Source organism: Pecten maximus, chromosome 15 (genome assembly GCF_902652985.1).
Source record: "Pecten maximus chromosome 15, xPecMax1.1, whole genome shotgun sequence".
Lineage (NCBI taxonomy): Eukaryota > Metazoa > Mollusca > Bivalvia > Pectinida > Pectinidae > Pecten > Pecten maximus.
The window spans coordinates 26577295-26593375 of NC_047029.1; the positions used below are offsets into that span (position 1 = coordinate 26577295).

Below are 16081 nucleotides of genomic sequence, written 5' to 3' on the forward strand. Positions count from 1 at the left end.
ATATGTATTTTGCATATTACTACTCCTGTGCCATGGTCTCATAATACCGATATGGCCATAGTAGCATTATAAATTGAAAATGCAGAGCAAATATGAATATATCGATATAACACATACATTTAATAATATAATTAGGAGACAGTATCCATTTAACCTGAACCAAAACCATTTTTATTTCAGACAGATTCATTGACTGGCAAATAAAGCGAGGATTGCAATGAGGAGAGTAATGAATAGTATACTGATTTTTGCAGTCGTGTAATTGCATCTAGGAAAGTGCCGGGGTTGACCGAAAGAAAGACAAATCAGTTAATTGTCAACCGACTCAATTTTCCATGACAGGACGTTATGCAAGGGTCACTCAAATCAATTGATTAATCAAACGACACTTTACAGACACCTGGCAGCAATGAAAATTTCAATACCCTCATCGTTCATTGTGATTACAATAACCTGTGTATTTTCTATGATGATAGTCAAATTCTATCTTATCAACGGTGATGACATAAACAACATTCCAGCTGAAATTGGGAAAAACTGGGACAGGTTTTTCCCTTTCTCGGAAGACAAGAAACTTGCAGTTCATGCACAAGCATTCAATGTTTCTGTTTTGCGACAGAACCCCAATAAATCATTTGACTACAAAAAATCCATGGCAGCTTTAAACAGTGCTCAAGTGGACCATACAGACCCTCGTTTGGTGGAACTAATAAGAAATTATTATATAGAGCCACCATCTTTGGAGCCATACAAGCTGGACAATCCTAACAAACTTGAATATTCCAACGGGCAAACTCCCTTCGTCGATAGTAGACTCAACTACATGGTGAGTGCCTTCAGACGCAGACTCACTAGTCGATAATACATCCGTATTTTTTGGACTGCATTGTGAGTACAGATACCTAACACTAACTGATCGGGGGGGGGGGGGGGGGGGGGGTGTCCTCTCATAATACCGATATGGCCTTAGTAGCATTATAAATTGAAAATGCAGAGCAAATATGAATATATCCTCAAATGTCCTCCGAAGAAAAAAAGGGGCGGGGGGGGGGGGGGGGGGGGGGGGGGCGACCCAGAGCAAATATGAATATATCCTCAAATGTCCTCCGAAGAAAAAAAGGGGGGGGGGGGGGACCCAGAGCAAATATGAATATATCCTCAAATGTCCTCCGAAGAAAAAAAGGGGGGGGGGGGGGGGGACCCACAGGACACACACACACACACACCCCCCCCCCCCCCCCCCCCCCCCCCCCCCCCCCCCCTTTTTCTTCGGAGGACATTTTTTTTACAGCCTAAATTACTAAATGTATGCTCTAATAGACAACTAATCCATCTAGTTAGCTAATATCATGTCGTTGTCATCCAGATGTTTATATAATACGGGATATTGTTTCTTAACATTTATATTTACCATGCAAAAACACAATACATCTTCTTATGGTTTATTTCTCAAAATACACTTACTTGTTATTATGCAAGAAAATGAAAACATTGACAATGAATTCTGGTTTTTCAATAACATGTTTTAGAATATGAAATGCTTTGCACGCACTTATCAATATTCATATTAAGTGACTCCACTTTGTGTGTAATTACAAAATATATAAGAGCTTATATATTTAGTTATATAATCCTTTTGATCACCAGATTAATTCTTTATGGCGTATTTTCGGACAGGAAGGTGGATTTTATGTCGAATGTGGAGGACTTGATGGCGAAAAAGGATCAAATACTCTTTTCTTTGAGAAAGTAAGGAAATGGAACGGACTTTTGATCGAGGGCGATCCGTCAAATTACGCCATGTTGAAGTCTAAACACAGAAAGGCATTCACTTTGAACGCATGCCTATATCCTTACACTTTTCCCGCTCTGGTAGGTGTTCAAATTCATTATGCAGGGTTCTATGGCTCCGTGGAACAGTTTTATTTCACAGTTTCTTAATTGCATTAATTGGTAGCCTAAATTGCAGTTATTCTATAACTATATACATGTATCATTAAGTTTTAAATTCCTTTTTTGTTCACATTGGTTTTATTCATTTGACGACATTGCTTCTTCGATTCAATTACCTCACTTTCATATTTTCCGGTTGCTGATTATATGCAGTTGTACTTAGCATTACAGACGAAATAGCTACTTGATAGTGCTAAACGCTTTTATTCATTATTTTACATAAACTGTATCTATCACCAAATTAAAATATGCTAATAGCTTGTAAGTGTCTTATACAATCCATTTATCATCCGAGAATTCGTGTAAGTTCTACATTCAGAATGGAACCTGTGTACCTGTTAGTGTATTAACCAGTATAACTGAAATCAGTTGTTGAAGAAATTTTCCTTGCATTACATTAAATTCTACAACACATTGTTGCGATTTCTATGTTTATCTTAGGTGAATTTTCATAAGGCTTTCAACTTGGGCCGGATCATGCACGCTGCGTCAGTTAGCGCTTGGAACAAACGTAACCGCGCCACGGCTGACCCGGCAGAGGTACCGTTTAATATTTTACCTAGTTTGGGTTCTGAGGCGTATTTATATTGGCGGTGATATTTTTTTTCTCATTTTTCGCGTTTAAAATATATCTTGCTAAGTTACAATTTCGCAAACTACAGTTCCTTTTGTTGTTTTCTACGGCAAGAACATGTAATAGGGGTGTGTCAATTCATCATTGTGCTTGTTTGATGAAATTCAATTATAACAAACCTGGAGTGCGCCAACATAGATACAGGTACGTGTAAACAGTATGTTGCGAGTATTTAGATAAATATTCATTTAACACTAGCGACAGTATAATAACATGTCATCAGACCTTAGAACGCTTGTTGCAATCATTATTCAGTGATATGCTTGGCTGTTGAGGTGTTAGGTAATTATATTTATTGCATTTTCGCCAGTGAAATATAAATTAATCAAACTAATAAAACTTATATTTTCACTGCAGCTATGAGCAGTGAAAATATAAGATTTTGCAGTGAAAATATAAGTTTTCCGTTTTTGACCAATCAGAGCTAACCTTTGTATTCACCTCGTTGAAACTTGCTGATTTTTCCAGTCGAAGCGGAGATAGATAAATTGGTTATTTTGCTGTATTTCTGAAATATTTTGACTAGTTTTTGAATAAATACTCACTTGACGTTAGCTATTCATGCACAGATTCTCCGATAACAACAGAAAACGCATACATTGCGTTGATCAGTCCTTTCAAAATGGCGCCGTCAAGTTGACGTAGAGTAATGTCACAAAGAGATGACGTCATTACTGATTCCCGCACTTTTTGACACTATTCATTTTTCGATGTTTTCAATTTGGTTTTTTAGTATATGAAATGCAATAAAAAGAAAAACTTATATTTCACTCGTATGACAGAATATTTCGATATTTTTCACTCGTGCTTCGCACTCGTGAAAATATCGATATTCTGTCATACGAGTGAAATATATGTTATATTAAACGGGAAACCATTCAATGTCCTCTATTTAAGCATTAAACTGTCTTTTTATGGATTATATGGTCTATATAGATGCCAGAGCTTTGCAGACAATCTTCATAATGCGCGCTAGCGCATTATGAAATGATTGTCTGCAAAGCTCTGGCATCTATATAGACCATATAATCCATAAAAAGACAGTTTAATGCTTATATTTACGTTTTCTATATTAGTTTCTTTTCGATTTCAACTTTAATTTTCATTATAATTTGAAATCTGACTTTTACCGACGTTTCCATTGTCAGAGGTCAACAAATTGAACAGCCTATTGTGATTCACGTGCTGATTGGCAAAAAAAAAATAAAAAAAATAGTGCATGGAAATAATTAAAAAAATACTGAAAACATCATCAGATATTTTAATAACAATATCAATAATATTGGTAGTCAGTATTTCAGAATATACGGATGAATTATTCAGTTTGTTAACGATTTCGGAATTTTTTTTTTTTAATTTACCATCCGGAACAATTATGCGGATGGAAATTTCACCCGTCACCACGCGCACGCAACGGCTGACAGCATTGACAGAGTTTAGCTATGAAAGTTGAATGTGCAGTGGGAGAAAGTGGAATTCGCCAAAAAACCAGATGTAAACATGTTCTTTGATTGCATGGAAACCTGATTACAGTTTATAGTAGCTACAACAGCACCGGTGTCAGGGATACGACCAATGAGAGAAGTGACATTGGCCGAGGGAGTTAGACGAGCTTCAGCGACAACGTTGCTTGTGACGGGTACCATGGCTGTTTCACGTTTAGGATGCGTTAGACACGATAATGCACCACTTGATGCTTTCTTTTGTGAAGAAGAAACTGTTCTATTGTACGACCGGAGAGAAGCCTCGTTCTTATGATTTGACATAAACATGATGTGTCGGGTTTCAAAATGTTTGTCATTCAAACACTGGATGGCGGTGGCGCGCAAACAATGTGGTGTGTAATGATTTTCCACTCTGGCCCCGGAACAAATATCTGTCAGCATATGTGTTTATTAAATCTTGTTTTATTCCTATTTTCGTGATTGTTAACCATTCTTACCTTTATTTTCGTTTTACATTTTAAGATTTGTTTTCTGGTCTCGTACTCTATCCGATAGCATGATGAGCAATGATAAGATGCCATTTGTTTACATTGGTTGCAAGTAGTTCCGGGGGATCCGGTCGCGTATGAATAACACCCGAATGCACGATTTGGGTGTCAGTTATGCATAGAATGGTGTCACGCTTTGGGTGTCAGTTATACTCTCATAGACTGCAAATTTGTTTAGTTTGTTTATATCATGGCTTTGCCATCCAAATGTAAATATATGTATTTATATATATACATACTTTAAAAAGACACGAACTTTTCCCTACAGGCAATGAGGTGTCGCATTAGTGACCAGAATACGTTATATAACGTTTTTATAACTATATAGTTCTCCTTTAAATCCGATATTTATTCCAATCTTAATCAGCAACATTCAATTCGTCTTTGCTTATTTACTATGCTTTTGAAAGGAAAGATTTCCAGTAATTGTGCTTATTATTGACTGACTTAGGAATATTCAGATTCATACATGTATTGTTTCAGTATTTTTACAATTTAAAATCAATTCGTTAATTAATACCCTTCAAATGTGTGATTCATTTTCGCCAACAATTCTTGTGTAAGGGCCGGGTATTTTCAAATGTTTCGTTTTTAATTCTTGTATATTTATTGGGATGTACCTCATTCTTGTGCATGTGTTCATTTGTTTTAGATATGTCTTCCATTCCTGTGTACATGCCTGGGAAATGTGTCATTGGTTTTTGTATATGTAGCTTGCAAATGTGTTATATTTCTTGTGTATACTTTTCAAATATACTAGAGGGTGACACCTGAAGGATGTCACAGATGGAATGAAGTGCAGTAAGGGGCGCTAACTCTGTTCCAGCAGTTTTCATCAAAACCGCTCACTATCAAAATTTCGACCAATAAGAAGACCTTGTGTTGTGGGCCGCCGTAGCCGATTGGTTAAGGGGCCCAGACACTTTATCACTAGCCCTTCATCTCTGGGTTGCGAGTTCGAAACACATATAGGGCAGATGCCTTTTTATGACTGTAGGTCGGTGATTTTTCTCTGGGTACTCCAGCTTTCCACCACCAACAAAACCAGGCACGTCCTTAAATGACCCATTCGGAACCCCTTAGGTTTTTTTTTTTTCAAAATACACCTCGGACGTGAATGGTTATTTGAAGAAACGTTTTATTACGTGACAAATCATTTGGTAATGAAAATGGCGCCCACGCCACAAAAGGTTGTGTTTCAGCAAGACACGCTGAATTCTTGAATTCCATTTAATACATGTTGAAGTGTTCTTTTTTTTGTTTCGTCATTAAACTAATTGCATTATCAAATTTAGATAAAGCGATGTTAACACACGTTGAAAAGTCTATGGGCGCTGCCATGTTTGCTTATAATGTACTCAGTACAACAACTTAAAATAATGAAAGATATTTCAATAAACAAATTTTAAACATGTGGAATGTCCAATTTGAACCTTAGAACCAGTAACTTTATTTAAAATGATTAAAAGAAATGTTTTACCTAAATCATGCGCGAACTCAATTGCCAGTTATTTTGCTCCGTCATTATTACGCGAAACCGCATTTCTCCAGGATCTGGATAGATTACTGGACTACTAACGTTAGCGTCCGAGGGTAGGTATAGCCAATTCGATGATGATCCGAATGTAAATGACCCTTCCTTTTTATATGACGTTAAAAACTTTATTTACATATTTCATTGAAATCAAACAATATGTAAATTCGAACCAATCAGAGGCTAGGAAATGACGACCTTTTCGGTAAAATGTTAATAAAATAATAAATTGAGGTTACAAGAGTAACCAGTGTCCCATGATGTACCTACATACCAAATTTAAATTTCATTGCAATCGGACAATAACTTAAATCTTCGAACATTAATACGTTCCGTTACTACACTTCATCCTTTATAATATTCTATCGTCAATTTATCGATCGGAATCCTGAGATATCATTACCACGATAATATTAAATAATTAACGAATTACGTTGCTAATGCTGCCATTCATTATAATATTAGAATTCATTAAAGTATTTATATTACTAAGTATAAAATACCGCTTGAGTATTAATACTAAAAATAAATTCCACAAGTGTACACAAAATCCTTAACATCACTTCTGGTTATAACATCATATATTGGGACCGAGTTCACAATTAGCTTCGCTATATGTTACATTGTAATATTAAAATTCATAATAAATTCCCAAAATTGCATTTACAACTTTCTATTTCACCTGGTCAAGACCAACATCTGAGAAACAAAATATAAAAGTTTCAACACAGCATGTTGGACATTATCAGGAGATATCTGTCAACAGCTGTCACCAAATACCGATTATATACATCCGGGTCTGGGGTAGAGGTCAAATCTACACCCAAAAGTGTGTTAAGGTAGACCGACCCTTCTGTGACGTCACAGACATGAGTCCGGCGATCCGGCGTCCGGCGATCCGGGCCCTTGATTATATTCACGAATAGTTACATCTGGTTTAATTTTCAAGTCAGCTGGGAGATAAATGTTTAGGCCTACAGCACGATGCGGTCAAGAGGTAAAGGGGTCAGTTTTGTAAAACTAAAAGACTAGGTAAGGCTTATGCTTTCAATGAAGTGAGAACATAAATTAAAGATGGTCCATTGAAAACAAGGACAGCGCCGATGTATCACATAATGTGCCAATGTGTGACGACCATATAACTTTAGTTACAATCTCGGCGGAGACAATTTATATCAAGTCAGGAAGAGGTTAGCACATCTCCAATTTATGGCAATGTAGAACAAGAGGACACTTCATGGCGCACGGGCCGACGCATAGTGGAGTTGGGGACTTTGGCCGATGCTCTAAAAGTACATGCACTTTGCGGCAACCAACAATTACTTCAGTATGTACTCCATCTGTCAGATTGTATATTGTTTGGGGAACGTTAGTTCGGCCTTGCGCACTTTACATGTGATATATTGTTATTCAGAATACGAGGTAGTCAACCATATTCCAACCGCGGCTAGACACAGATCAGAAAAAGGAGGAAACGCATGGGACGTAAACACAAAACTTGCAACATGCATTGATGGTATAAAAGATCTATATAAACTCTCACGAAATTTACGTTGACATTCGACAATTTTTCAAAAACCTAAAACCCGTGAAATTGATGTAGATGTTAAGTGCCTTTTTACTCATATTCTGGATATATTATAAATATTGTATTTAATTAACTGTAGGCCTATAAAACACGTTTCTTGTGATCCGTCTAGGCTGGAGATTTCACTCCATGGGGAGCTCTCTACCAGGTTCGAGCAGTTTTATAAATAGATCACAACAAAAACGGATGACGGATTGACAAGCACAAATTCGGACCCTTTAAAGAGGCATGTCCGTTAATGAATTGTAACGAGTTGCATAAATTGCAAAAAATACATAAACAAAAACCATCAAAACGCCAACTCTGTTAATTTCTACATCACTACCATGTCAGCAAATTGCGGCGCCCAGGTGTAAAGCTCAAGAGCGTCTTCGTTGCCACAGGTGTAAAATACGGAAATGTTTAATTTTCCTATTTAACTATAACCAATCAATCCAATAAGACTTGATGATGTCAAAATATATAATTCCGATAAACTGTGAGATTTACAGTCATTTCGATCGCGGATTTTGCTGTATATGTTGCATAATTCGTGGATTGCGGCATAATTTGGTCATACCCGCCTACAATGAGGGCGAATTAGCAAAAAATGAGAGGTGTTTTTCCTGTCAGTTATCCTTGCAAGTTATAGCCAATTTATCATTTTGTTCCGTGGTCGGGTTATTTTCCTTGAAGGACATCATTATCACATCAAAAAAGAGAAAAAATATCCCAACCGTTCTTCCGATCCCGTCTTCGGCGTTCATTTTCTATCGAAATTATCGTTGTCCGGGTGTAAAATTCATCGATGCCCAGGTGTAAGCACCGGCGTCCGGTCAGTACGATTGAACCCGGTGAGTAAAGCCTGGGGTCGCGGTTCGATGACGGTGGAGGCACACTACTTGCTTTTCTGTTACATCGGTTGACCACTCCAAGTGCAAGCTATATGAAAATGAGAGGCTTCGTTGGGGATAAAACCTGGGTCAATGTGTGTTCGGGGCGAACACGTTTGAAAAGTGAGGAATAGTGACGCAGGTTTTAATTGTAAATAGGGTACATAGTGATTTCAGGTGGGGGAATTTCCATTAAGTCAGTCGGTAGAGCGACGGAGCAGTAAGCAGAGGGTCGCGGGTTTAACCCCTTGTGGCGGCACTAAATTCGCTTTCCTGTTATATATATGAAAATATTGTTGTATCGTCTGCCCTTTTACGTTGTTAGTAGCAAAGAAATATGGCAGTAGAATACTGATGCCATTATTAAGTGCACGATCATTTGGAATCCAACAATGCAAAGTAAAGACAATGAAATTCACATCAGGACAAACAATAAACAAGTCTGTCACTCAACTTGCCGTGTTCGAAAGTAAAGGTGGTCCGATGGCCAGAGGCTATAGAAAACCTGGTCGGTCTATGTAAAATTTCTCAGTGTTGGCCCCAATGGCTATGAAAAGTTTGAGTCCTGACATACATTACAATTCATGTAAACAACATTCCAATATTTTCTGACAAATGATGATATGAAATCCGAGCTTAAAATAGAGGTTTTTTTTAACCCATAATAGCGTGTTATTACTGGATGATGCAAGCGTTTGCGTGACAGTAATGCTACTTTTCAACAATATGTTTACAAAATGGGTCTGTGGGAAAATGACTTGGGCTATGGGATTTCAATTTTCTGTAGACATACTGTCTAAGGAATTTTCATATATACTTTCATGTATAGATGTTTAGATGTAATACATAGTTATGTTACAATGTGTTGTAGCATTTTTTTGCGTCATTCTTTTAAATTAACCCCCCCCCCCCCCCCCCCCCTAAAAAAAAAGTCTAAAATCTGAAAATGTGGTAGTATATATGTAACAGGAGCGTACGTTAAACTGCACCCGACTCGCCCTTGTGGACCAACAACCCAGGTTCGATGGGTAACTTGTGTCTGTCGTATAGAGAGAAAACAAACGCCTTGAACTACAATTAACACTTTATTAACGATGACATAAACATTTACAACATGAAATTACATATAAACGGACAGCAGCATAGGCCTAGCTATATAATAAACATGCTAACCTAAAACCACCCCCATACCTGTACGACCTAACTAAACCAAACATCCAGACTAATACTTTCGTGTAAATTTGGCAGAGGACTCTATTTGTGTAAACTGAGGTAACATTTGTGAAAATGCGCATCATTTCTTTTTTGAATGTCCAATATATGCTACTGCTCGTGCTGAAATGTTCCAATATTTTAATGATTTAAATATACATGTAAATTTAAATTTGTTATTATATGGTAATGAAAACTTGGCTTTGGAAGTGAATAGTTATGTATTTGGATATGTGCAGTCTTTCATAAAGTCCAGCAGAAGATTTTGAATATATATACTTGTATCTCTTTATTATGTAAATGTACATTGTATGTTAAATTATCAATTTTTCCTCCTAAATGTTACATGATTTACTATATATTATACCTATGTCATTACTTGTAAATATTAACATGTTGAGTGGAGAAGGCTTCATAAGTTGTAATAACTTGTGCCTAATCCTATTGTTCTTGTTTAGACAATAAAATATGTTTAAAGTCAAGACTAGTACTACCCACCCAAGACCCTACATACCCTAACGTTACATTAGTACTAGCGAGAAAGACGTGACAGCACACAGGAAATTAATCCATCAGACTGCCCAGTATACGATACACCACCCTAAATTTATCCCACTTTTTAACAATACAAAACTATAAGGACCAATCACGACAGAGGATACACAGGCACGACAGACACTGACGAAAAAGCAAGCGACTACGAACAATGCACGACAAAAACATCGACCAGAGACAGCACACGTGAACAGAGGACTAGCAAAGGTCAAGGTGACACAGGTACACATAGTACAGACACGACATATAGGCATGACATATAGTTATCGTTAAGCTCAACCCTGTCAGCTTAACCTGTCAGTACATACACGATAACATCCCCCGCTACATATACATGTTACGGTGAGTGATTACTGTCATAGGCTGCGCTCTTCTAAGGCTTTGCCTTAATTCAAATTACATTATCGCATAGGTTGGAACGCTCGACACTCGAGCAACCTTGTTTAGCGCTGCAAATGAAGCTCATATTGTGCATATTCTGGCATTCTGTATCACCGATACGCTTCGTTTGACATGGCGTATTAGAAGAAAGCGTCTGAAGGACCGTTAGTGTAATGTTCTAATTTTCATCCGGAAAAGAGGAAAATATCCGGAAAATGTTAATTGCGTTTGGGAAATCAAACAAATAAAATTCTTTTAGAAAAAAAGAAAGCACCAGTAACATAGATTACAATATAATTTATGAAAGAAAATGGTAAAGATTTAACAAAAAAATTCATCAATCTCAGATTCCAAAATAACTGCTCTAATTTGGTAATTTGAGCCATACTTGAAGCAAAAGTTTTGGGGTACCAGCAAAGTAAACGGCCATAGTGTCAAAAGTAATATGGTGAGGTGTTATTTTTATTTTTTTCTCTTAAAGCATACATATGAAATTTTTAATTAAGCAAAAAAAAGGGGGGTAATTTTTCTGTTCATTTTTTCAGGAAAAAAATAAACGTGTATTTTTTTAAATCAATTTTTCACTAAAAATAACAGGTTTTTCGTATAAAAATAGCCATATTTTGTTAACCACCCAAAGAATCTTCTCTTTTTTTGATAATTATGAATGATATTGCTCATACTGATGATATAAATAGGATATAAACTCCTTTTTATGCTTGAGGTGAATATTATCGGGGAAAGATAAAATCTACCAAAATCCTTAAAAATATGGTTCAGCTATTAATTAATACGTATCTTTATGTGGCCCTGGTAGTAAAACGAACGTGGTGACATATGTTTTTTATGTGCTTTCTGTGATAAGAGCATAATTAACATTGAAATAAAAATAAAATTAAGGAGATCTATCAGAGGAAACCCGAAGGGTCGGTCTACCTTAACAACTTGCGCAACACGACCGGCCAATCAGCTTGTGTTTCACCCTATCCAAGTCCCTTTGGAGAATGCGTTTCTCTGGTATATACCTGTTTTCCCGAGTAAATACATGTAACACATGAAACGGGTACTTTATATATGATACGAGGATAAAGAGTAGTATGTTGAGATTTAGAAGATCACAAATACACACTGTTACTGAAAATAGAATGACGTAGGTTTCTGGTGTAAAAAGGCGGGAATTCCCCAGGCGGGGGTTTCCCAGTGCAGTGTAAAATGTCTGGCTTACTGTCTTTCGATTATACGTGCCCGTGTGACCTCAGCGGAAACTGTTGCATCACGGATACGACAGGAAAAGGAACTTAATGTACCATATATGAAGAAACAAGATTAATTATGTCTTTTGGATAGAGATGTTTGTGATAAATATGTCAAAAAAAAAAAAAAAAAATTGTGGAGAAATGTGTCTTTCGTATTTTCTCTGATATTGCAACATTTTAAGAAATACTGGCAGTGGCAGTGAAAATACAAGCAGCTCACCGAGCGCTACAAGTTCAATCAGACAAGCGGAACGGACTTGATAACGTCACTCGTGACGTACGTCCGTGATAGACTCTCTGGAATGTGAGGTCGCGGTACATAGTACCCATGTTCAAAACCCTATTGTGGCCGTTCTGTGACAGATATAGAAAAACTAATGATACCAATTTCTCCGGAATGGTATGTACTTGTGATGTGTGAAGTTTCAGTATGTTGGCATTATGAGTTAATTCTCAAGACCGAGTTGTGCAGAAACCAGCAGTCAAAGTGTCCATTTTGGCGTGTTTGTACCCAAAATATCTCTATAACTAAAAATTTCCCAGATATACGGGACATGCCAGGACATAGATCACACCGAGTTTTGCAAGTGTGGAAAATTGTATCAACATGTAATGAGCCGTTTTTCAGTAAGCTCCGGCAAAGAAGTCAGAATTAGCCGCATGTACATTACGTTCCGTCCCTCAATACACTACATTCCACACATACTTGTGACGTCACTCGTGACGTAACATCCGGAAAAGACCAACATTACATGAGACCTGGCGAAAATACGACCCTTTTTCAAAACCCTAGTGTGGCCGTATTGTGACAGGTATCGAAAAACCAAACATACTGTTTTCTTCGGAATTACTTCTAGTTGCTACATTTGGAGTTTCAGTTCGTCAGCTTCAAGATTGAATTCTCCAGGTAGAGTTATACAGAAACCAGCAGTCAAAGTGTCGATTTTGGCGTGTTTGACCCCAAATATCTCCATAACTAGATTTTTCCCAGATATACTGAATATGTCAGGAGCTAGATCACATCGAGTTTTACAAGCGTGGAACGTTTTATCAAAATCTAGCGAGCCGTTTTCTTTGCCCTCAAAGTGCGGCTATGTGCGGCAAAGTAGGCAAAAGTAGCCGTGTCTACATTCCGTTCCGTAAGGAACGATAACTCTGTTATCGCCTCCTTACTGCACTTCATTCCATACCGATTCTTGTACATAATAGATTTTGTTTTCCATTCTCTTCTACATACTTTCCAAATATCCCTTTTATTCTTATGTATGTACCTTGAACTCGTGTCACCTATTTTGGTTTATGAATGAATGAATGCATGAATGAATGAATGAATGAATGAATGAATGAATGAATCTATTTATGTATGTGCTTATTCATACGAAGACTGTTTTTGCCGCAGGTGCAGTGCTTCCCAATCTATTCCATACTTCTGGCCATCAACCGGACGACGGTCGACTTTTTCAGCCTTGACATCGAGGGAGACGAACTAGGAGTTCTGAAGACGATACCATTTGATAAAGTTGATATAAAAATGTTAGCAGTAGAATATATCCATGAACGAGGCGGACCTTTTGGTTTGCAACGCTTTATGGAAAAGAACGGATACGAAACAATACTCAAAGTATCACGTGACGATGGAGGTGTCAATGACCTTATCTTCAGGAAAAAAGGACTCGCCCACTAATGAATACACAAGGCCTATTCAGGGAGTCGCTGCTATTTTTTGTTCTTGACAAACTGGGCAATCACCAAGAGAGTGCTGACAAATTGTTTTCGTAAAAAGTAGGTCCTCCGTACATGTTCCGTACTTGCTTTCACTGCCTTCAACGAAATATATGCCGATGAAATCCGTTATTATGTAAGGACTTTCAAATCATACGAAAACATGCGACATTTTTAAAGGCTGGAAAGTGAATGGTCAGAAGATTTATTTCATTTCGAGGTGATTATCAATTAATTAAATTGTTGAAAAAACATGTTTTCTCTCAAAAGTTACTCTATACCGTCAAACTTGTCATATTAAAAGGAAGAATGACGGCATTTGGCCTTAAATTTTACTTGTGTATATAAACTACAAATGTACTAATTTAGAAACAAATCTTAATTCATTTTGACTTTACTAGTTACACAAACAAATAAGGTTCAGGATTAGGTCCGATAATATGGTGTAGGGACGTTGGACATAACAAGCCAACATTCGATTATAGTTGCATTGGGGTTTATTTCAGTTGAAAAAAAAGAACAAGAATTATCTGGTGCTGTAATGTATCCTTGGACAGTAGCATGGACCCTTCGAGAATGCTTGCTAATTCCTTCTAAAACAGTCGTTTTAAAAGGAAAGCCAGTGCACTGTGCTCATTGTTTGAAGAGTTATTTACAATTCAAAAGGTAGCATTAGATTCACAAGAAAGTAGATCGAAGTATAAACTTAGGCGTTTGTAGCCAAATGAATACGAACGATACAGTCTGTTAAGCTGAAATCAGCTCCGGGACTTCCTTACTTCAATAATCCATAATACTTTTGATTGGCAATGTCTTCAAATAATAAGTATGTCCCACTTTTAAAATTGGTAAGTAAGTGGAATGACTAGCATCATCCTAGCCAATTAAAATGAAGAGATCTTGAACTGAAAACAGATGAAAACGACCAAGAATATTTGGAATTCAATGAAAGATCGACTAAAACCCGTGGAGGAAATTCTACTCACCAAAGATCGCTTAATCCAAAACTTTTTGCAAATCCACAGAATTTATCCAGGTGTCCAATCGAATCTTATAAACTTTACGCAAAACACAGACCAGTTGAAATGAACACTGGCGAATCCCCTTTCTATCTTGCTGTTAACCACAACGAGAACGGTAAAAAGTGGTTCAAAAATCAGCCAGTTGGGGAAAATAAACTTTCCGTAATGATAGATGAAAACAATGGCTAATAATGCTGGTCTTGTTGGAAAAAAGACCAACCAATCTCTCCGAAAAACTCATTCTGGCGTTGCACCGACGACGATCATGCAGTTGAGTGGCCATAAAAATGTAAACAGTGTGAACAATAACGCAGTTGCGTCTATGGATCAGCAGCGTGAAATGTGTGAACTTTTACGAAATGTCCCCAAAACATCTTTGTCATCAAAGTGTACATCATCAACACTGTCTCGCCGTGACGTAGTAGGTTCCAAAGAGATCGCACCTGTTCAAAATTCTACGGTCCCACGGTCATCCGGAGACTGTCAAAATCTTGCTACTGGGATGTTTTCTGGAGCGAATATTACTGGCGGCACATTTAACATTTCCTTTCAAATATCGTCGCAATCTACATCCTATCATATAACTTCGCCACCGAAGAAATACCGACGAATCCTTCCAATAACTGATTCAGATGATGACAACTCTGTGTGACATGTGAACTGAGTGTGAATGAAATCTGCACGTGCTGTGACGTTGCGACTAGAAGTTAGGAGATTTTTTTTTCGGTGTTATGAATATCTTCTTTTAATTTTAATTTTAAGCTATGTACAAATAATTAAATAAACCAGTCTCTATACAAATTACTCCTTAAAATCGTCAACATTTGATTAAAATAGTTATTTAATGCCGAAAGACGGAACGGACAGTCAGGAGAATTTAGTGAGGAGAATTTGAACTCGGTACTGAAGATATTGAACATTTTATTATAATTTCACGTCTCAAAATGACATTGTTAATAAATGATTTCCTCCGATATTAGTATTGTTATCTCTCATTTTATCAATTTGAAAATAAGGAATTGAATGAACACAGATAGGCCTAATGTTGTTTATAACTGGAGCAGTCAATTTTAAGTAACCGGTGGCAGTGATCAGCTGATTCCGAGAAACGGGACCTGGTGACTTGAAAACGAAAGTAGGCACAAAGCGATGAGGTAGCGAGTAATACTTGCATTTTATTTAAAAGTAAAGAAACATTAAGAATGGTTAAGGTATGTGATAAAAGCAAAACCACCCATATGTGTTGATCTGTCGAGTCGGATCGCCCGAGTTTCTTGTGCGCAGGAAAATATCACTTCGCACACTCGTGATATTTTCCTCCGCACAAGAAACTCGGGCGATCCGACTCGGCAGATCAAC

General features: G+C 37.2%; 1 protein-coding gene across 1 annotated transcript; it reads left to right on the plus strand.

Annotated features, from left to right (window-relative positions):
- Nucleotides 1-220: 220 nt before the first annotated feature.
- On the plus strand, nucleotides 221-15698 carry LOC117343164. The gene is made up of 4 exons (XM_033905493.1): nucleotides 221-826; nucleotides 1678-1872; nucleotides 2395-2493; nucleotides 13378-15698. The coding sequence occupies exons 1-4, from the start codon at nucleotides 410-412 to the stop codon at nucleotides 13660-13662; spliced, it is 996 nt and encodes a 331-aa protein (XP_033761384.1). The 5' UTR covers nucleotides 221-409; the 3' UTR covers nucleotides 13663-15698.
- Nucleotides 15699-16081: the final 383 nt, after the last annotated feature.